Here is a 24,434-nt window from a genome sequence, read left to right on the forward strand (position 1 = left end):
GCTGATCTACTGCCCTGTTGTCCCAGAGGCAGAAAAAAGCAAGGGAAACTAAGTGAAACTAACTTGAAAACCGAGATGGAATCCCAGCATCTTGAAGTCCTTACAGATGGCCCATTTATACTGGTCAAATTTGATCTCTAAACATGCTTTCACATTTCTGTAATCTTTAATATAAGAAGAGTGCACAACAGGAATCAACAGTTATATATTCCCATTGTGAAGCAACAATGTTTTGCTTTAAATAGCCAAGCTTAAAAAATGTTACACAAACTGTCTATGAAAAGACATCACTCTTCTGAAAGACTATTGCCAATAATAGTCTTACAGAAAACTAATATTGGTAATATTAGTATTGATACAGTGAATGCTAGTTAATGTTATCATTGTGTATTGTTATCTGCCACTTATTATAAGAAAAAATATTAGTAAATTAATGAGAGGAGTTTACCTCAATATAGTACGTGGAACACTTCCGTATGATACCCTCCAGAAATTAAAACGGAAAAAACGAAAAAATCGACAACTTACCGGTACATTAAAGTAAAATATAAATAATTAAAGTAAAATATAAATAATTACATAATCAATTTAACACAATTCAAAATCAATTCAAAACAATTAAAATTCAAATTAACGCAATTAAAAGAATCTAACGAAAAAATTCAAAACGATTTTCTTTGTTCTTCGTTTTCTTCGTTCAAAACGTTTTTTTTCGTTTTTTCGTTAGATTCTTTTAATTGCGTTAATTTGAATTTTAATTGTTTTGAATTGATTTTGAATTGTGTTAAATTGATTATTTAATTATTTATATTTTACTTTAATTATTTATATTTTACTTTAATGTACCGGTAAGTTGTCGATTTTTTCGTTTTTTCCGTTTTAATTTCTGGAGGGTATCATACGGAAGTGTTCCACGTACTATATTGAGGTAAACTCCTCTCATTAATTTACTAATATTATTATCAACGTAGAACATATTGAGTATTACAGCTCTGATTCATACTATATAAGAAAAAATGAAAATCCAAAACCATTTACATTACAATGTATGTAAATTTTGCAAATTTATGTAATCATACCATCATTTATTGTTATTTCTTTTTCAATTAGGAGAAATATGCCTTTCAGGAAACCTAAAATTGTGTATTGAGTCAAACATTTGCTGATTTACTGACAACATTGACCATGACAAAGAATGTTTAAGACCTCGTCAGGTGATCAAGAAAATGGTGATTTTGCTATCGCACTACATAAGTCTGTAATTTTATGTATCTTTCAAAACACTGACAAAAATTTTTTACTTTGAATGGTAACTGAAATTATTTTTAGTTTTCCCACAGTTACTGCATATGAGAATCTCTCTGTAAAAGTAGTGCAATACCAATGCAACTTGCAGTAAAGGCAAAGCTTTTTCCTGCTGCATAAAGACCATTGCCACAAAGTTCAGAATTGTTTGTTTGTAATACAAGTTTTACTTGCTTTTAGACTGCTTATTTAAAAAATGAAAAAAATTAACCTTTTAAACATGGCCATTCATTTGAAATTAGGGCAATACCAGTGCAATTCATTGTGAATGCAAAGTTTGTTCTACTGTCAGTGTAAAAAATAGTAAAACAGACTGTCAAGTAAATAACAAGAAGGAAGAGTAAAGACTACAAATTACTGTAGTTTACAAGAATGTATTGAAAATTCAAGTGCTAAGGATTTTAAACAACCAAAACTGGAGATTTTTTTAACAAAACATTATGTTTATAATGTGTTTTTTGCATTCATTATTTTTTTTATATTTGTAAAAAAAAAATAATAATACTATATTTCTTCGATTCTAAGATGCACCTTAATTTCAGTACCTTAGTTTCAGAAAAAAAGCTTTGATTCTAAGAAAATAAAATAAAACACTAAAATAAATCTAACAAATATTTTTATTATAATTGAATTCAATTTACTAACAACAATAATATCGGTATTTATCAGTAGGTATGTTATTCATCATTTCCTTCTGAATCTTCTGAGCAGTCGATATCTGCATCTGAATCAATATCAGAGTCTACTTCACATTCAGGGTCAGATTCTTCTTAGCCGTCGTTATCTTCATTATCCCATAATATATCATCTTCTGAGCCATCGAGAGCATTGGTGATGCAACATTTTTTAAATGAGTGCTTGACTATTCTTTCTGGGATCAGCTTCCAAGCTGTTGATACTACCCATTCTGCCGATTTTGATGCCGGCGCTTTCTTAATTTTTCCGGTAGGTGTCAGCGGAAGGTTGTCGGTCAACAGCTAGAATTCATATTCCTTTCTCAAGTAATCTTTAAATGGTTTGTTGAGTGAAACATCAAGTGGCTGCAGTTGGCTAGTCATGCCACCAGGAATCACAACCAAGTCACCACGTTTTTGCACGATTTTATTTTTGACTCGTTCGGACAAACGTCCATGAAATGCATCAAGTACTAGCATGCTGGGTGGGTTACAAAGACTTCCAAGATGTCTATTCCAAACAATATTTAGCCAGTCTTCCATAAGCTCTGCCGACATCCATCCATTTTTTTGTGCACACACAATCTTTGGGGAAAATTTCATTCTTCGGTATGGTTTTTCGATTTAAAATTAAATATGGTGGCAACTTTTGACCATCAGCGGTGATGCATAGCATCACAGTGATACGCTGCTTTTCGTAGCCCATGCTTATAATCTTGATTTCTTTAGCACCTTTAGCATTGACGGTGTAATTTCGAGGCATATTGAAGAAAACCGGGGTTTCATCCGCATTTCTAATTTGACTAAACTCATGGTTTCTTTTTTTCCTTAATTTCATCACCTGTCGCTGAAAGTTAATCAGCTTCTGTTGAAAGTCTGGAGGAATTTTTTGACGGATAGATGTTCGGTGCCTTAACGATAATCCAATACGATGCACGAATCTGTCGCACCAGCCGCGACTGTCTTTAAAAATAATTTTCTCTATTCCGAGGGACTTGGCAATTTCTCCGGCTTTCAATTGCATGGATTGTCGAATGATGGGTAATCTTTTTGCACATGTCTCCATTACAAAACGTATCACAGCTTCGACTTGTGGAAATCTTCCTTTCTTAGGCCCTATAAAGCACTTGGTTGTTGCTTTGCACGAAAATATGGATTTGCGATCATTTCTCCAATGACAAACATTTACTTCACTAATGTCAAAATGTCGACCCGCAGCTCTATTTCCATGTTCTTTTGCATACCCAATAACTTTTCAATTTTAATGGGGCTTCATAGTGCAATCTTTTTGACGTTTTAATGTGCAATAAGGGATCGAAATTAACGAAATACAGTAACTCCACTTACGTACTTTCGAAGATACAAACAAAACTTCCTAGTTTTTGCCGAGTGAGCTCCACTATAACGAAATAATGGTGGCTTCATATTTCGAAAGCACGTGAAATCACCCACGCCACTTTATTCTCCATTGGAATTGGAGAATGTGATAATGGTCAAATTTGGAGATGGGGTTTCCACGTAAAAAAAAAATGTGTGGTGCTGTGCAAAGTGCGGGAAAATTCGGAAAAAAACTGCGATTGTAAGATGCCATTGATTCTAAGACACACCCCGTTTTTAAAGATGTTTATAGGGGAAAAAAAGTGCGTCTTAGAATCGAAGAAATACAGTAATAATATTATTATTATTTTAATTTCAAAACTGAAATCATTCGATATGTGTTTATATTATACATGCAGTACTATACTGTACTGAATAAATAAAGATTGGTAAGATAAACAGAGTTTTATATTTTATCAAAAAAAAAAAAAAAAAAACCCTCTGTATTAATGTTATCAATTTTTATATGACATCACAATAAGCAGCATTCACTGTATTACTAATAACAATTTCTTCATAAAGACCAGTCTAATTGAAACAATTACCGCTGGGTTTCTGCACGAGCATAAAAATTTGCATAAGTTACATGTTGTCTTTTGATGTATGTGAAAGTCTTGCATCTGGGGTCTAGGTGATTTGACTCTAAACAAAATGGATTTGGTTAGACCCAAGTCCCTCATTAAGTTATCCAATTTCCTCTGATTAGGGAATGAATAAGCTTCTGAGGTGTAATCCCAGTTATTCTTATTCTGTTCACCAGATTCATCATCCTATTCTTAAGTAGCTGAGTCAACATGACTTGCAACTACAACAGCATAAATAAAGCACTGACCACCATAAGCATTCCAAAATAAGTTTCATATGAACTGCAAAACAGTGCCACCTGCTTTGAACCTATATAAATATCCATAAACAAGGCAGAACGAGTCCAGGATTACACCTTCATTTGGTAGCCACAGCCAAATGTAAAATAAATAAATAAATAATAATGATGATAATAATAATAATAATAAAATTTTTAAAAAATGCGTGGACACATACTATAGGCTTTCATAATCATCATATTGATCTACTCATGTAATATATGTCAATGTAGCAGAAACAAAACCTTAAATCGCCACAAAACATGGACAACAAACAAAAAAACTAATGATAATATTGGAGTGCACATACACAAAATACATATAAGAAATGGTTAAACTGTTTTGTTACATACTCTACTTCAGTCACATTTGGTAACAGAAAAGGAACAGGCTGCCATTTAATTAATGAAGACCACATGTGCATGTATGTTATTAACATTGATATTCTTGTGATATTCTGATAATGGGTTATCAGGTACAGAGTCATGATTTGCATAAAATATTTTATTAGCATGCTTATCATTAGTAATACTAAAGCACTAACAAAACAATATCACCGAAGTACAATAAAGGGATATATCCATTCTTTTTACATGTTTACAGAAAATCCAAAGAAAAGCATGAATTGAACAGACTAATAAAATTACAAATTCATAATGCACAACACTAAAGTGCTTTGTGATTAGCAAACATTTCAGTGACACTATCAAAATATAATGTCTTTGGTGGTGGCAGTGGTGTTGTGTGTGTGTGTGTGTGTGTGTGTGTGTGTGTGTGTGTGTGTGTGTGTGTGTGTGTGTGTGTGTGTGTGTGTGTGTGTGTGTGTGTGTGTGTGTAGAATAGATTCAAACTGCCTATGCAGAAGGTTAGTGAAGTTTGACATATGGTTGACATTTCTTCTTGCTATGTGCTGAATGGCTGTACTACTGTTACTGGTATGATGTGGATGATCCAATATCCAAAAAATATACTCAATGGTTCATTTTAAATGTAGAAGTTACATGACTTGTAAAACAAGGCAATGAAGTTACATTGCTTTGTTTTAAAAATTAAATTAAAAATTAAAAAAAAAAAAAAAAAAAAATATATATATATATATATATATTAATGTTCTTATAAATAAAATCTCCTAGGCAAGGACACCTGCTTACACTGCACTAGTCCACCCTGACTAATGTCCATTTACTACCATCCTATATCTCCTTTCATTCAGCCAATCCCTGTTCAATGTAAATATCTTAGTAATTCTAGTATATTCCAGTTTGTACAACAGCCTATCATGAAAAAATAAATGAAAAACTTCACTACATTCCAGACATACTAGATCAGAACTGATTTTTTGCATCATAGCAGATGCAAATCAGAATTTCAGGCAAGACTTCCCCCCTTGATAAACCCATGCTGTGATCCACTGAGGATTCCATTCTTATGAAACTGTTTCAGCAATGTATCCTTAATCACCAAATTCAATTATCATGCCCACTAAACTATTCACTAGCCTACAGTTACTTATCACCACCCTTCATGAATGGATGAAACTGCAAATTCTCCAAAAGAATTATCTAAGATGATACCTTTTGGCTGGAGAAGTGCAAAGTGATAATAATAATAATAGTAGTAGTAATGGCAAATTATGGACGAAAGCAAGCTTATATAGCATCAGTCAAAAAAAAAAAAAAATTCACCAATCTGTACCCACCAAGAATTTGTCTCGTCTCCCTTCAATTTATTCAGTCCATCCACTTCCAAACAACAGATGGAAGCCTGTTCAATCAACCACCTGCTGTCCGAAGGCAAACTTCCACACATCTATCCTGCAATCATCCTTCCTCAACTTGAATTTATGCACCCTCAGGGTCTGTAGTCTCAGCAAGTGGAAGAATACCATTAACATTCAGCTTATTCACTCCATTCAAGGCTTTAAACACCTCAATCAGATCTTCCCACAGGTGCCTAGTCTCAAGATGCTGCAATTTGCAGAACTGAAGCCTTTCTAGGTAAGAGCACCCTTTTTTTTCCCTTCACCAATCTAGTTCCCCTTCTCCGCACCCGTTCCAGCAGATCTACATCTTTCCTAAGGTGTAGGAAAGATGTAGATCTTCAGACCTGTATACAGTACTGAAGATGTGGCATAACCATGGCCTTATACAAAGAGATAATCACTACCTTATCCCTGCTAGCAAAGTTTATGTATATCATTCACAAAACCCCATGAGCTGTCCTGGAAGTATGTCTACAATGTTCAGAGAATTTCATTTTTTCTGACTGCACAATTATCCCCAGGTCTTTTTCACTCTTGACTACAATAAGTGTAGTACCACAGGTTGATAAGTTACTCTGGGGTTACTGCTAACCATATGGAGTACCCTGAATTTGTCAATGTTAAACTTCAGCTGCCATTTCCCAGCCCATCAACCCAATTTTTCTAGATCATGTTGCAACAGCTCACCCTGATCACTGTTGTTAACCACCCTGTCAACCTTTGTATCATCTGCAAACTTAGACATTAAGCCTGATATAAATATCATTGATGAATACTGAAAACAACAATGGACCCAGCCAGTAGTACCCATAGCTACCCTTTTTGGGGCCCCTACTTAATTAATGAAAATTGCAAAAAGAGGAGACAGCCAAAGACGCCAGGCCCCTAAATGCCCGGAAGCAATGCCTTGCTTGCCTACATGGTAGCTACACCACTGGACCCAGCACTGAATCCAGGGGAACTCCACCATGAAGTTAGTCACAATACAAAGTTGGAACATTAGTCCACAAAGAATGGTGCCCGTTGATAACCATTCTTTGTCTTCTTTCACTTAACCATCCCTTTATCCATAGCAGTAACTTGCCCTTAATGCCACATTGCTTCAGTTTGTACAGCAGTCTCTTATGTGCAACAGTATCAAAAGCCTTCCTGAAATCCAAATATATGATGTCAAATTTATTTTTTGAAAATTTTTTGCAATTTGTTGCAATTATACTGCGATCTCAGTATAATTGTATGCCTGTCCAAATGGTCCTGCATTACTTCTTAAACCAGTGATTCCATTATTTTCCTTGTAACAGAGGTTAAGCTAACAGGTCTGTAATTATCCATGTCACCTTTTGATCCCCCTTTATGAACTGAGTATACATTCTCACATTTTCAGTCCATAAGAAACTCCCCTGAAACCAAGGTGCTTTCATAATTATGGATAAGGGTTTGCTTACCTACTTCACTACCTCCCTTAATAATTGGATTAATACCCTCCAATCCAGGTGCCTTTTTATGCCCATCCTCAACAATGTCTGCTCCACTTTCGTTTCAATTATCACAGTCATTTAGCTCCTTCCTAGAGTTTGATAAACTTCTCACATCCCCTTCCCTAAAGAATTCCTCATGTGTGAATATAGATGCAAAATACCTTTCCAACTTGTCCACAATCTGAGCAGGTTAATCAACAGTTTAACCATAAACATTAAGTGGCACGAGCGCTTCAACACCTTCCTTCTACTATTAATATAAGCGTAGAAGTCTTTGTTGTTTTTCTTTGCATTCTTTGCCAGAGACTTCTCATAATCTGCCTTAGCTTGCCTAATCCTCCTTTATGACTTGAATACAAACTAATTTATATCTACAATAGGCTTCTGTATCAACTGATAATTTATATGCGTCCCATACATTTTTGTTCTCTGTCACATGTCTCAATAGTTCATCTGACATCCATTTAGGTCTAAGCCTTGAACAGAATTTCTCTGTTGGTATGAAAAGTCTTGTAGTTTCTTTGATTACTTCCTTGAATACTTCCAATTTAGAATTTGTTGTTGGTAACAACATCAGTTGGTCCCACTGCACACAATTTAAAAACTGTCTCAGACTTCTGTAGTCACCCTTACGAAAACAAAAGCCTTTCCCTTTAGCCTTGACAGTAGTTATCTTTAATTAAATTCCACATTAGTACACTGTGATTACTGCCATCCAGTGGGTCTTTTATCATGCCAGCTCGTAATGCATGAAGAATCACTGCAGATAACCAGATCAAGAGTATTGCTTCCTCTTGTTGCCTCTCTTAACATGCTGCTGTAGAAAACAGTAATCCAAGCAATCCCAAAAGTCTTGCTAATGTGTGAGTGACCAACCCACAAATTCCAGTCATCTTCAAAATTAAAATCCCCCATTATGAGACATTCTGATTTGCTGGTCCATTCCATATCCCTGTATAGCTGTTTGGTTTACTCGTCACAGTCATCAGGCCTATAACATACTCCTACTCTCAATTTCGTTTTCCCAGTGCGTATATCACGCCAAACCGACTCAACATTGCACTTGTCATCCAAGTCAACTGGTGCAGTGGCGTAGATTTAATATTCTTCTTAATTAAGAGTGCAACTCCTTCACCTCTCCTGTCCTTCCTGTATACAATGTACTCCCCATATTCAAATTCAGCATCACTTATGTCTGAGTGACACCATGTCTCTGCTATTCCTGCAATGTCTGCATTTGATGCCTTAATCAGTACTTCATATTTATTTAAAATGTTCCCAGCATTAGTGTACATGCAAGTATACACACACTTGTTCTTACTCTTAGTTTTCCTAACACAGCCCATGTATTCATTTGTTCCATGATGACCCCCACAACAGGGCCTGAAATCCCAGATACCTTGCTTTTCAAGCTGCTGTATGTAACAATAGCACCACTTTCACCTCTGTCTGCAGCTCTAGGCAAACTATTAGTCTGTGTATCCCTCAAACTATCAGTTTTCCAGCCCACCTATCACTGCCTCGATAGTATCAGCAAATATTCTTGCACCCCTTCTATCCCATCTCTCTCTAAAAAAGTTTCTCCTGTTAACAAGCACAGACCACATTGAGAAAAATTCTACCACATGATGACTGACGATTTCAGAAACATCCCTAATGGATATGGTATAATGTTCCTCTGCTGCATTCATTGGTATAACTGGATGCACCTCCCCCTCATTCATCCAAAAAATATTAACCACTCTAAACTTTTAACAGTTTTTTCCCCTTCTGTTTTGTACTTTTCAGAGTTCATTATATCCCACAGTGATATGGCTCCTCTCTCTTTTCTCATTTTAAATGTCCTTTCAGTTATAAAAATTGAAACAAAATACCTGTTCATCCATAAGAATGGATGCATCAGATATTTTGCTTGACCAAATTACAATCAATGACTGGTAAACCAAAGTTACGTATAGTGAAGCATTCATGCTTGCTCAGATTCCCCACAATCACTGGGCCCATAGCTCTGACTATTAATTTTACATTTCCAACAAATAATCACCCAACTGATTCTATATGCACTTGAACTTGTTCAGGTTAATAAATGTCTGACTGGTTTCAGTACCATTCTGATAAAAAGCATAGCCTTTTATCCATCTCTCCCAGACACAATCACCATAAGGACATTCCTTATCAATCTCAGGTTAGCACCACATCTCAATTAGCCCTACAATGTCACCTTTAAAAGACTTCACTATCAGCTCAAATTCATTGAATTTATTTGCAGTATTACTGACATTACTATATAAACAGGTACATTTTTTAATTCGTTACTATGCTTCTGCATCCATAATAACTGTTTAAGTTTCATTGGTTGAGGTGCATTTTACATGGTCTCTTCTTATGTATGTGTTACATTAAGATCAAATACGGAGGATGCGGAAAGGTCAGGGAATGACCACTGCATATCCCCAGAGCAATATGGCCTTAGTTGCTAATGCTCCAAATGACAAACAACAAACATTAAGTAATTTTCTCAATAATTTTTTCATAGCTTTACAATTATGAAAAAATTACTGAAATCTCACACATAAATGCTCTTGAAGAGGGTACAAGTGTAACCATGACATATGTTACCAAGTTTCAAATGGATCCCCTATTTGTCTCTTCATTTTTTAAATTGTCTCTTCATTTTTTAAACCCCAATTAACATTAACATTATGTTGTGAAGCACAATGGATTGACTCTAAAAGCAGTGAGATTGATCACACTGCCATCAAAAAATAGTTCCAAAAGTTGAAATGAGTTATTGTTTGGGACTATGTGGCTGTTGTTGTTATTTGGTTTTTAGGAGCATTAGCAACTAAGGCCATATTGCTCCGGGATATGCGGTGGTCATTCCCTGAATGACCTTTCCGCATCCTCCGTATTTGGTGGTGACGGGCTCGAACCCCGGTCTAATCAAGAAGCGTGTGCTACGCACTGCTGCTCCTTCCCACCTGGCTACGGAGGCGCCTGGGACTATGTGGCATTGTTGCATGCTGTCCATTATGTGAAAGCATGCTCTAAGTTTTTTTTTTTCCAGTTGTACTATTCCCTTCTTGGTATGATGAAGCATAATTTCTTCAATGCTACTTAAACCACTAGCACAAAGCATACTACCTGGGAAGTTGTTGATTGTGCCACCTCTATTCTCCTATCCAGAATCTTTATTTGTCACGTATTTAAGATTTTTGGAGGATTCATCAGAGATGGCAGTGTTGGTTTTATTAATGTTTCGGTGCGATCACTAATTTCAATTAGGTTCTGGAAGTGGCTTTCTGTTAGAATCACCTTGGAGGAAGGAAGACATCCTATAGGACTGCCACTGGGAGAAAAAAAAAAGGAAGAAAAACATTTTTATCAGACAAAAAAACAATGCATTAATATAATATTTATAATTTCATTATAATCTGCAATATAATAAGTAATGAGATGAGAAATGAGTAATGAGCACAGAAATATAAACCAATATTTCCTTAAAATTTTCTACTTATTTTCCTGACATTCTGTGTACAGGATGCCATGATTTAATAGGCTTGCTGATATAGAACTATTTCAATATTCTGATTGATATTAATGTGTTCCTTTATAGAGATTTGCAGAAGAATATCTTTTTATACATTGGGCAAACTGAAATGTCTTACCTTAGAGATGACTCCATAACTAATTTGACAAAAGTTAAAATCCTGTAGACAAATCACTTCAGCAGACATACTGAAAGAAAAACAAGCAAATAATTACATGTGATTATGGAAGAACATTTTCCCAATCACGATACAGGTTGTGCCATCTAGAACTGCCAACTACTTTAAAAATAAAAAACTGAAAAGTGTCTCCTGCACGTGGTAGGCATAAACGAGTTGATTTGTAATATTCTCAATCTTTGCACCAAGAAGACATATTCTGTATCTATTCTAACTACTTAAAAAAAAAAAAAAATATATATATATATATAATATACACTAAGCACCGGTTATAGCGATCACTTCACAAATTGAATTTTGATTCTAATAAACAGCGATTCTAATAAGCAAAATCGACAAATATTATCCAGAAGCCATAAAAATAAAGATATAAAGCACAAATTTACACTTTATTACCAAATAAACGATACATGAAAATCAGAAGAATATTATCCACAGGTTAGCAAAATAAAAATAAATTTATACTTATGTACATAGCTTAATTAATATACATATTAATTAAATAAAACACTTTGTAATATGATTATAATTTAAAATAGTCACTTATTTTAGACTGCGTTAAATTATCACTACAAAGTCTATTTACAGATTTTTCAATATTTATAACAGTCTATATTCACAATCACTTGCACAGTTTCTTTCAACACTCTCCTCAGGATGGCTATAGCTTCACAAGTTTGCCATTTTGTAACTGGAATTCGTTTGGGTTCATCTGCATTTTCCTCTTCCTCCTTGGAAAAATTATCAGTAACAGCCTGGGCAATTTCTTCATCTGTTAAAGCTGTAGTAACTTTTAGATCGACATTTATGTCCACCCAATCATTAAACTTCTATTCACCCATGCCTTCAGGTTTTTCAATGTGATCAGTATCGTGACTTAGTTGACCATCATGAATAATTAATCCACATTTTTTGAAACAGTTGCTAATGCAGGTTTCGGAAACTTCATTCAAGGCACTCATTGTCATGCGAAGTGCATCTAGAACAGTTATCTGCTTTGCGATATTGGATGATGTTCCCAAACCATCTATAGACTGGATGATTCTTCACCTCGTATCTGATCTATAAAAGGTCTTAAAGGTTTTTATTATTCCCTGGTCTGACTGAATCAGTGATGTGGTATTCGAAGGTAGAAAAACTAATGCAATGTTTTTTGTTTTTCTTATCCAATTTCAAATCCCATTTACGAAGATAATCTTCAAATAAAGAAGCTGTCATCCAAGTGTTGGTATTACTGGCATATTCAACATCTAGGTGATTTACTCTTGCCTATAACTAACAGCTTCACCTTGATTGTTCCTGTCATGTTGCATGTTAAAAGAACTGTGAGCCTGTCCTTGATCTTTTTTCCTGCAGACGCAGAGGAACTTTTAAAAATCATGCAGTGGTCTGGGGTAGCCCTGTAGTATCACCCTGTTTCATCTGCATTAAAAATGTCTCAAGGATTATAAGTGCTTAACACAGTTTGCAAAGAGGTTTTTCAACCAAGTGTATGCTGCAGAACCATCAGAATCCTGTTTTTCTCCGTGAAGTTTTTTGTAAACAAAAAACCTCTTGGCAAACTGTGTTAAGCACTTATAATCCTTGAGACATTTTTAATGCAGATGAAACAGGGTGATACTACAGGGCTACCCCAGACCACTGCATGATTTTTAATCATGAATTTCAATTCATGATTAAAAATCATGAATCATTTCAATCAATTTTGAACACACACACGTACAGGTGTGTGTGTTCAAAATTGAACACACACACCTTAAACTCTTCATGTAGTTTTTCAGCAAAATCATTAGCTTTTTGAAGAAGAATGCTACGATTGATTGGTGCATTAAATGAGCTGGCCTGTTTGAACCAAACGAACAGAGAAAAATATCAACTTCATATACTGTTTGGCATTTCTCTTCATGCTTCCTTTTTCTGGTTTCACTAATCAGTTTTTAATGTGATTTTAACAATTTTGATAAAGATGACTCAGAAACTCCTAATTTTACTGTCGCTTCCCTTTGAGACATATTGCTTAAGCTTAATTTATCATACGAATTATTGAAAAAAATTCGTAACTTATATTTTACACTCAATATTCACTCTCTTTCTGTTCACTGATTTTTTTTTTTTTTTTTTTTAGTAGTAAAATTTAAAACGGTAAAAAATATGTGTCAATCAATAACAAAGCACATGGCAAAGACCAAATTGGAACTAACACGACACACGCAAGTGACACAAAGTTTAGATATTGAAATGAAGAGGATTTCAGTGAAGGGGAAACATATTTCATCATAATAACATGAAAACAGAGAATTTCAGCTATAGGTATTATTACAAATGCAACAAGATTGAGTTTACTACCCATTTATTGCACTAACAGAATTGCATTAACAGAAAAGCCCAATAAACCAGAAATGGCAAATTGTTTTATGGGTGTGACCTCCAGAAATGTGCTTTAGAAAAATATCAACAGAGGTGTTCAAAATTGAACACACACACACACACACACACACACACACACACACACACACACACACACACACACAGAGAGAGAGAGAGAGAGAGAGAGAGAGAGAGAGAGAGAGAGAGAGAGAGAGAGAGAGAGAGAGAGAGAGAGAGAGAGAGAGAGAGAGAACGTTAAAAATTTCCCTTAAGTGAATCTCCCAAAAAATTAACTCACTTTTAACCAGAGCATTCAGAGCCTCATCATCCATTCTTAAAGTCAGATCAGTCGGTAGAGAGCCCATGACACAGTGTATTACCAGACACTTGAGTAGCTGCCAAATGCCCTCAGTTTCAATACACTCTAAGCAATTACTCACTTCCTCAGAGACTCAATTTCATGTATTAATATAGCAAACTCTAACTTAAGTTCACTGCGTTCCCTATGTCTTGTGCATAAAAATGCATCACCATCATTTATAGTTGTCAAGTCCTAATTTTTTTATCATAATTTTGGTAAAATTATAACTACACCTAATCCTAAATACTACATTACTACTATAGTAATCATAAATAACAAATAGGTATTTCAATAATTTCTGGACTACTATATGTATCATTATTTGAAAATGCAATAAACATATATTAAATTACAAGCATTTAAATGCAAGTAACCCTATTTTTAGAGTAATATCTTCAATATTATTATTATTTTAGGTTTAAATTTTCTTTTAAATTAAAAAAAAAAAATTTCAAATTCTCAGAAACTAATAGTTTCCCAAAAGATGAGCAGTGTAGTTACAAACCCCCCCCCCCTTTTTTTTCCTTTTTTTTTTTTTTTGTAAGGATTATCTAAGAAGCAAATTCATTAGAATCTTCAGATTGGATTACGACAGAGGTTAAAAAAAGACCAAAATGCTGTGAACAAACCCCATTACACTGTTAACAGAGCACGAAAAAAATTTCAGTGAAATAGGTGCCAAAAGATTAGAATGCAAGCTAAAAGGGAGGGCGGGTGAATTATCAAATGACACTTCTTGTGAAACTTTCCCATGATTCAACTGGTAATTTATGGATGAAACCAAGATTCATTACTACGATCTAGTAACCAAACAACAATTCATGGAGTGGCATCATAAACGATCTCCTCATCAAAAGAAATTTAATCTCACAGCACTTGAGATGTTATGATATTCCCACTTTAATTTTAAAAAATGGAATTTTTTTTAATTAAAGCTAATTTCAAAGACATTCTATCTGTCAAAGATGATAATGTGCAGTTGAAGTCTGTGGAAGCAAACTTAAATCATGACAGTTAGCAGCACAGATATGAGAGTCGGTACACTCAAAAGCACTTCATAAGAAAAAAAATAATCCTAATGATGTTAAATTCCATATTGAAAGTGATCAAATTGTCAGTTAATGCGTTCTCTGCTGTTGGAGCTTATGACGTCATTCTTAAGTGGCCGACAAACAAGTACCATAAAAGCACATGAAAGTACTAACTGCTCATCATCAGCACTATTTACAGAAACACTTATTATTATTATTTTTTTTATCATCAACCATGTGACTTGGCATCCAGTTTTATTTGTATTTGCTTGTGTTGCAATTAGTTTATGTACATGGAATAAACTTCTGATAACTTGAAATCTTTGTCAGAAATTTATTCCATGTATATAAACTAACCTTGACACAAGCAAAAATCAAATTAAACCATATGACAAGTCTTTACAGTACATAGGTTTTTTTATTTTTTCTGTGACAAAAAAATAATATATATATATAAACCCCAAACACAAAAGGTATTAGAACCTATAACACTTAGTATCATGTGTGGGTTGAAGGTAAAGAAAACAGAAGGTACTTCTTGACATTAGACTTAAATTTTTATAGATTGTAATACGCAAGAAACACACATGAAGGAAGGTTGTTCCATAAAACAGAAGTTGAAGGGATAAATGAGGAAGAAGAAAAGTTGGTTCTGTGAGTTTGAAGTTAAGACTGTAAAAGGATGCTGAATGGGCGGAATGTGTTTGGACTTGTGTGTGTGTGTGTGTGTGTGTGTGTGTGTGTGTGTGTGTGAGAGAGAGAGAGAGAGAGAGAGAGAGAGAGAGAGAGAGAATTAGAGAAGCCAATTTAGAAGAACAGTATAAGTGCTATTGTTCAATCATTGATCAGATGACCTTGGAAGTATCTATGGAAAATGCAAGCAACAGAAACAGTATCTATGAGATAAATAGAGTGCAGAGATTTTGTAAGTGATGGGTTATTAATTAACATAACCGCTCTCACCTGAATGTAGTCTAGAAGACTGAGAGAGAGGTTAGGGGGCACTGCTCCAGATGTGGGAACGATGTTCTATAGTAGGCTGAATTTGAGATTTGTACAGATTGAGAAGCTATTTAGAAGAAAAGTAACGCAGAGTGAAAGAGAAAAACCCAGTTTTTTAGATGCAGATGAAGCAATATTTGTAATATTTGTATATGCCAAGAGAGAGAGAGAGATTAGAAGTCAAGATAATCCCTAATAGAGATATGTGATCCTGTCTTGACATCTGAGTATCAAGCAAAGATAAGCATGGGAGCAGAAGAATTCTTTTTGTAAGATATAAGACAAAGCTGAGTTTCAGTAGGACTGAAATTAACTAGGTTATCTTTGTCCCATTGGAGAAGTACCTAGAGATCAGCATTTAAGGAATTAGTGGTGGTGGATATTCAAGAAATTGAGGCTGTTTGTGCAGGGAGAGGTTTCTCAGACTGCAAGGTGAAATGCAATGTGCTATCATCAGCAAAACTATGGATAGGATTTCTAGTCAATGGAAGAAGGTCATTAATATACAAGAGGAAACGAGTAGGAGAAAGGACTGAACCTTGTGGTATCCAGCATTGATGGGGAAGTCAGAAGAAGTCAGCCATCTACCAACACCTGCAGCAAGTGGTCAGAGAAAAAAAAATGGATATCCAACTGCCAAAAAAAAACCTGTCAGCAATCCATAAGATGGAAGTCTGTTTAGAAGACCTTTATGCCAAAACACAATCAAAAGTCTCAGAAATGTTAAGGACAACTGCTCGGGTTTCACCGAACTTTTCCATTGAATCTGTTCATAAATGAGCAACAAAAACCGATGCATCACTAGTGGTTCGACACTGATGAAATCCATATTGGCAATCTTTGATCAGATGGAAGGTTTTGAGATAGCTTAAGAGCTGGCATTAATGGATTTCTCCATTACTTTGGAAAGAGAAGAGGTAAGTGCAATAAGATGATAATTGGATGGGAGGGATTTGTCACACTTTTTTAGGAAAGGCTGGATATGAGAAAATTTCCAAGCAGGAGGAAAAACACCAATGGAATCAAAAAGTGTAAAATCATGATAAAGAACAGGAGTAAGGCTCAATAGCACAAGTTCTGAGAATAAGTGGAGAAATACAATCAGGATTTGGAACTTTCTTGGCAACAAGATTGTACAAAATTCTTCTGACATCTTTTTGACAGAGGACCACAGGAGACATTGAGTGGAGGTGGTTTATTAAAGTCATCAAAACAAGAGTTAGAAGAAAAGTAGAAAGCAGGATGCTAGTAAGTAAGCTTTATCTTTAGCCGATAAGGCAATAGAATCATCAGGTTTTAACAAAGGTAATAGATGGTCAAAAGTTGCAGCCAACAGCCTTGGTAAGGGATCAGATATCATTTGGAGAAGAGGCAAGTTTTCTATTGTTGGACTATATATAGTGTTTGAGGAGAAAGCACCACCGGTCGTTTCCCACAACTGTGCTATAAGTACTCTTGTGAAGTATACATTACTCTGTAAAAGCCAGACAAAAGTATTGTGTGTGGTATATGAGAAGTATTATGTTGGGTTCTGTCGCTGTGGTCTGGCTTTTGGCTGCAGGACCCCTAATGAGACCCTATGTTGCCCATACACACCGCTAGGAGATAAGCCAGGCTGCCCATTACTCTCTGGCAGGTCTTGCCACCTAATTGCCTGAGCTTTCATTGACAGGACCTATATATATATATATAAAAATCAACAGATAGAGATTAGGAAATATGAAAGTCAAGTGATCAATACTAAAGAGAGTCTGGTATTGATCGCCACTTGGCATGTTCGAGAGGCAAGGTCCTTTTCTGTGGTTTAGTCATGTTCAAGTAACTGTCACAATTAAAGATGTGTAGATCATGTTTGGAAGACCAAGTCCACTCAGTGGCTTAGTCATGTCCAGGTATTTGTCACAATTGGAGGTTCTCGGTCTGTCTTGTTTAGGGGTTTTAGCCACATCAAGGTATTTAATAGCATCAAGTGTTTGTCACAATTGGTAGGTCTTGATATCAGCAGTTGGGTGTATATTATTCACTATCCAGTGATTGCTCTTTGGCATGTATGTTCCTAGAATGGATGTTAGGATTGTTTCTTCACCTTGCAAAGAGCTCCTGAGCAAAATTGGCAAATGCTGTATACTCCTGTATATTGTCCATTCTTGGACTGTTCAAAATCTAGTTTGGACTGATTAATAATTACGAGGACTGGTACAAAAGTAATGCCTCCCAATTTTCTGGTCTCAAATGTGGTGCCATAGATCATTTCGTGTGTCACTAGAGGTCTCTAGTTTTACCATTCTGAGTGGCACTGTGATCAGTCTCGTGAGTACAGCACACGGATAGTTCCAAATGGTGGATGTTACAGATATACATATCAAGCAAAAGAGTGGTGACTGAATTTTTTAACAAGGAAGAATTGATGCCTATCGAAATCCACATGCGTCTCAAAAATGTTTATGGTGACAATACAAGGAAGAATTACAGTTCAGTCAGACATTGGGGTAAGAAGTACAAAAGACAGCCTTCTGTTGGTAAAATCATATCATGGCAACAGTGTTTTAGGATAAAGATGGGGTCTTGCTTGTGGACTTCTTGGAGTGTGGCACCACAATCAACTCAGATCGATATGTGGAAATGTAGAAAAGGTTGAAAGCCCACATCCATAGAGTTTGACTGGACAAAAACTTAATGAGGTTCTTCTCCAACATGATAATGCATGACTCCACGCCAGTCTGCACATGATGGAGGCCATTGCAAAAAAGGAGGTGCACTGCTCTTCCTCACCTCTCTCATAGCCCAGATCTTGTTTTGGTCTTTTTTGATCTCAAATGTGGTGCCGTAGGTCATTTTGCGTGTCACTAGGGGTCTCTAGTTTCACCATACTGAGTGGTGCTACGATCAGTCTTGTGAGTACAGCACACAGATAGTTCAAAATGGTGGATGTTACAGATATACGTATAAAGCAAAGAGTAATGACTGAATTTCTTAACAAGGAACAATTGATGCCTAACCAAACCCATAGCCTCTCAAAAATGTTTATGGTGAAAATACTGTAGATGCGAGTATAGTTAAATGGAGTGCACCCTTCATTGGGCCAAAGAGCTCGCTGAAGAATGCATTCTGTGAAACCCATTTTATGGATGACGACCAGCCAAGCAGAGTGTTCACGAAGCCCTCCAGGAGCAAGAGTAAGGAGTTTTGCAAGATTGGAATACAGCATCTGACTCGAAGATGGCGGAAATGCATAGAAAATGATGGCGACTTTGTGGAAAAATAACAGTGTTTATTAATGATTGAGGATTGATTTATGTAAACGGCACAGTTGCAGGAATTAAATTTTCTGAGGAAAAAAATAGGAGGCATTACTTTCATACCACTCCTCATACTTTACAATTGTTGTGAGCTTTAATGTAGGCAGAAAATGAAACAGGTGATTTACAGCAAGCCAATTGCAATGTGCAACATTCTTATCTTGAACAGCCTTAGAACATTTATTGAAAAACCAAGGTTTTGATAAAGAATAAGGTTTCAAGGTGGAGTGTAGAATAAAGGATTTCATTTCTACAAGAATAATTTCACTGACACGATTTGATCAAACACTGACATCAGATTTAAAACAGTAATCCAACAAAGGAAAAGAAAAACAAATCTTACAGACCACCCCATTTTGCACACCTGTAATGCCAAACAGCATGACACTGAGAATGGCAATAAGAGAATGGCTCAATTGGAAAAGAGACCATCACCAAGTTGTGATCTGAGGTACCCAGAGGACCATTCACCTTGAGAGTGTATTTTGAAGGGATGTTTGTCTGAAAAAAAGGATCAAGTGCATTTGGGTGGGTGATTAAGATTTTTGGTATTCTTATGTAAATGACAAATCTTTGCACAAAGTTATTAGTAATTGCAAAAGTTTCAGCATCTTGACAAGCTGGGTCCATGTGACTAGAAAACTGAAGCCAGCTAAAGTTGTAAAAACTAAAATCATCAAGAAAAATCACCTTGCTGTTAGGAAAGTTGGACTGGAGAATATCAAGTTTTAGAGAAAGGAAGTCAAAGAGTTGAAGTGATTACTGGAGTTGGGAGAAGAACAATATAGGCAACATTTTTTTTTTTTTTTATGTAAACCCCAAACACGAGAAGTATTATAACCTATAGTACTTAGTGCCGTGCTTAGTTTGGAGGTTGAGAAGACGAAAGAAGATATTTGTTGACATTGGAATTGAACTTCTGTAGACTGTAATTTTCGGGAAAAACGTATGAAGGAAGGTTGTTCCAGAAAACAACAGTTGAATGAATAAACGAGAAAGATGAAAAGTTGGTTCTGTGAGTTTGAAGTTGGCCAGTAAATGGATGTTGGCTGGTGGTGGCACGTGTTCAGACTGTTTTGAAAGAGAGAGCGGGAATTAGAGAAGCCAATTCAGAAGAACAGTGCCCATGGAAATATCTAGACGAGGCATGCAGCAGAAACAGTAAGTCTATGAGACAGCGAGTGCAGAGACTCTGTTAGAGATGAATCATTAATTAACCTAACTGCCCTCTTCTGAATGGAATCAAGAAGCCTGAGAGAGGTTTTGGGGGCACCACCCCAGATGTGGGAACAATATTCCATGATAGGGCGGATTTGCAATTTGTACAGAGTGAACAGCTGTTTGGAAGAAAAGTAATGCCGGGAGCAAAAGAGAAAACCAAGTTTTTTAGATGCAGAGGAAGCAATATTTGTAATGTGCTTGTGGCAAGAGAGATTAGAAGTCAGGGTAATCCCCAAAAAATATATATCATTTTGCCTAGAAATCGGAGTGTCACCAAAGATAAGCATAGGAGCAGCAGAATCCTTTTTGCGAGATATAAGACAAGACTGAGTTTTAGAGGATTGAAATCAACTAAGTTGTCTTTGCCCCACTGGAGAATTACCTGAAGATCGGCATTTAAGGAATTGGTAGCAGATTTTCGAGAAGTTGAAGCTGATTTCTCAAAATGCAAATTGGAATGCAATGTGCTATCATCGGCAAAACTATGGATAGGATTTCCAGTCAATGGAAGAAGGTAATTAATATACAAGAGGAAATAAGTGGGGAAAAGAAATGAACCTTGGGGAACACTGGCATTAGTGGAGAAGTTAGAAAACAGAGAGCCATCACCCTTAGTGAGCGATAAGAGAGAAAACTGGATAACCAATTACAAAAAACAGTTGGCAAACCATAAGATGGAAGCTTGTTTAGAAGACCTTTATGCCAAACATGATCAAAAGTCTTTGAGATGTCAAGAGCAACTGCTTGTGTTTCACCAAACTTTTCCATTGAATTAGTCCATAAATTGGTAACATAAGACAGAATATCACCAGTGGATCGACACTGACGGAATCCATACTGGCGATCGTTGGTCAGACGGAAGGTTTCTAGGTAGTTTTAAGAGTTGGCGGTTAATTGATTTCTCCATTACTTTAGAAAGAGTAGAAGTAACTGCAAAGGGACGATAATTGGATGGGAGGGATTTGTCACCCTTTTTAGGAACTGGCTGGATATGAGCAAATTTCCAAGTAGGAGGAAAAACACCTTTGGAATAAGAAAGTGAAAAAAAAGGTGGCAAAGAACAGGAGTAAGTTCAGGAGCACAGGTTTTGAGAACAAGTGGAGAAATACCATCGGGACCTGGAGCTTTTTTAGCATCAAGATTCGTCAAAATCTTTCTGACATCCTTTTGACAGAAGACCACAGTAGGCATTGAATGGAGCATGTTGGGAATGGTGGGAAGTGTTTTACCAAGATCGTTAATACACGAGTTGGAAGAAAAATGGGATGCTATCCGGTCAGTTTTATCCTTGGCTGAAGTGACAACAGAACCATCTGGTTTGGACAGAGGTGGGAGCAGAGATGGGCAAAAGTTGCAGCCAATACTCTTGCCTTTGGCAAGAGACCAGAATGCTCGGTTACCATTAGGGCAAGAAGCAAGTTTTCTATTAATTTATTAATTGGACAGAATGGGATAGAGAGATTTTAAGTCACAGAAGATCAAAAAAGGGAAGACTCCAAATTACAAAGTCTCTGACAGGGAATATCAGAGCAGACAAATTTCTAAGTACCACCTTTGAAGTGAAAAGAACTGTACAGCAAATAATTAGGACAACTGAGATGAGCAGTGGTTAAGGCAACTGATAATTGGGATTCTGTCAGAAAAAATAAGTGAGGCTTGGCATACTCTGTAAGTGGAAATGGTCTGGTCACTACTGAGATTGGAATTGGGACCAATTATATTTATGAAATGAACAAGGAAATGTTTTGGAGATTTAGATCTTTTTTCTGATAAGTTTGCTCAATTAGTTTGACTATTCACGATGTATTCAATAGCAAAATAAAAGTGGGGGGTACAAGTTGTATGAAGTAATGAAATTTTTGGATATGAGGGATATGAGTTTTTATACAGCTCCTTGACATAATATGGCTTTGACAACGTCCTCCCACTTCCTTCAGTCACTATGTGGAAGAGTAGAGGCAGCCAGATTAAAATGGCTCATCCAGTTACCTCCTAGAGAGCTACCAATAAGTTCAATCCAATGGACTATTTAATGGCCAGCATGTAAATACCGTTTTAGAGTTGTACCCCTCAAAATGTAAGAAAGGCTGGCTGGATCTTGCCGTGATGCACATCATAAGCTTAAAGGATATTAATCATACTGTATGATGAAAGATATGGGGGTTTCCACAGCTTTGCTCTAGAATTTAAACATGGATTTCATTTCAAGCCTCCAATATATAAAGTAGTATGTATTGCACCAGTTGGGTCATCTTCCATCTAGAAAGTTATGGAAATTAGTGCAGTGTTCCATCAGCATGCCAATATTGAATGGGTGTTAATATCGCGTGCAATTACTTTTCAAGCACTCATTTATTCACTGCTTTAAGAATCAACACATATGTGCATTGTGGAATGTCACTTTGACACACATACACATCAGCAAACATATTAAACAGAAGGCACAGATGGAAGAAACCAGACTTTGTAGCCCAGCACCACGAATTCACATTATCACTGGTAATCTAAATCATGGAATTACATGAAGGTTTTGAAGGGTTTGAAGTTTCATTCACATTTCTCTAGTGTTTCTGCTTTGCATAAAAAGGTTGTTGTTATTTGGTTTTTAGGAGCATTAGCAACTAAGGCCATATTGCTTGGGAGATATGCGGTGGTCATTCCCTGACCTTTCTGCATGCTCCGTATTTGGTGGGCACGGGATCGAACCCCGGTCTAATCAAGAAGCGTGTGCTACGCACTGCTGCTCCTGCCCACCTGGCTACGGAAGTGCTGCATAAAAAGGAACTAAATCTTAACATGTTTAAGGTTTGTTATAAAATATATATTATAGTTCTACCCAATTAAGAATTGCACTCAATTAGGCATACCTTGATCTTATCACAAAATAAGTCTGCTTCAATAGCTCACCCATGCCTAATCCCCTCAAACCTCCTCTGTACAGGTCTAAATTAGCTATTCCCATTAAATGAAATGGGGAAATTAGACTAAATGGGGATGATAGCATAAAAGCTTAATTGTCAGTACTCACCTCAATTAATCTGCTCTGGTAACATGATGTTATGGTGGAATAGGATTAAAACTAATTTAGAATATAGATTAAAAATTAAAAATTCTTTTAAAAATAATAAATAAGGACGAAAATATTCACTTCTTCCCTGGGCAAATCTTAATCACAGATCCTTTAATATTTTCATCTTTAATTTATTATTTTTAAAAGAATTTTTAATCTATATTCTAAATTAGTTTTAATCCTATTCCACCATAACATCAAGTAACAGAGCAGATCAATTGAGGCGAGTACCAACAATTACCTTTTACATTTTACCAACAATTAAGCCTTTATGCTTTCATCACCATTTAGTCTAATTAATATATGGTACTTTAAGATGTTCTATTAATCACCTAAATGGGGAAGTAAGTTCAATATGTTGGGTTCATTGGGTCAATTTCTTTAGCCAATGAATTGTTAATTATGGGAGTAAGTTAAGGCCAACAGTTGGGAAATTCAAAGTCCACCTGGACCCACGAGGGGTGAAACACTGGTTTCTGATAGTATGGCAAAAGCCTATGGCTGTACTTAAATTTAAAGACAGATATAAAACAGTTGGGAATTTGAAAATAGATATTACAGTTTAATTATGAGTTTTTTGAAACAAATTTTATTTCGTAATAAAAAATATTTTTAAAATACAACTTTTAATAAATGCTAAAAGTTATATGCTTCATTCAGTGTACAGCAGACTCTCGATTAACCGGGACACTTTAAGACTCCAAATTTAAAAAAAAAAAAATCAAACAGAAATCAAAAAATTCAAGTAATAACTAGAAGAGATATAAACAGATATTCTGCAAGTCATAAATAAGCGACAAGCGGTATTAGAAGTCATCATTGGGAGATTAGTGTACCTATTATCTTGCAATCTCCGCTGTATTCACACCCACTGCTCAAAAAAAAAAAAAAAAGAA

At 35.8% G+C, this 24,434-nt stretch overlaps 2 protein-coding genes across 3 annotated transcripts in view; one reads left to right on the top strand and one right to left on the bottom strand.

The window, feature by feature from the left end:
* Samtor (S-adenosylmethionine sensor upstream of TORC1) overlaps window positions 1–1,184 on the top strand; it is a 500,386-nt gene extending 499,202 nt beyond the window's left edge. The window contains exon 6 of the mRNA XM_090376484.1: window positions 1,111–1,184. Within this exon, the coding sequence (XP_090232610.1) occupies window positions 1,111–1,137 (27 nt within the window). The 3' untranslated portion in view covers window positions 1,138–1,184. The remainder of the gene's footprint in view (window positions 1–1,110) is intronic.
* LOC150084544 (E3 ubiquitin-protein ligase Mdm2-like) overlaps window positions 1–24,434 on the bottom strand; it is a 366,530-nt gene that overhangs the window by 167,077 nt on the left and 175,019 nt on the right. The gene's annotated exons all lie outside the window — the stretch shown is intronic.

This window comes from Mastigoproctus giganteus, chromosome 6, assembly GCF_048544385.1.
Source record: "Mastigoproctus giganteus isolate SK-2022 chromosome 6, ASM4854438v1, whole genome shotgun sequence".
NCBI lineage: Eukaryota > Metazoa > Arthropoda > Arachnida > Uropygi > Thelyphonidae > Mastigoproctus > Mastigoproctus giganteus.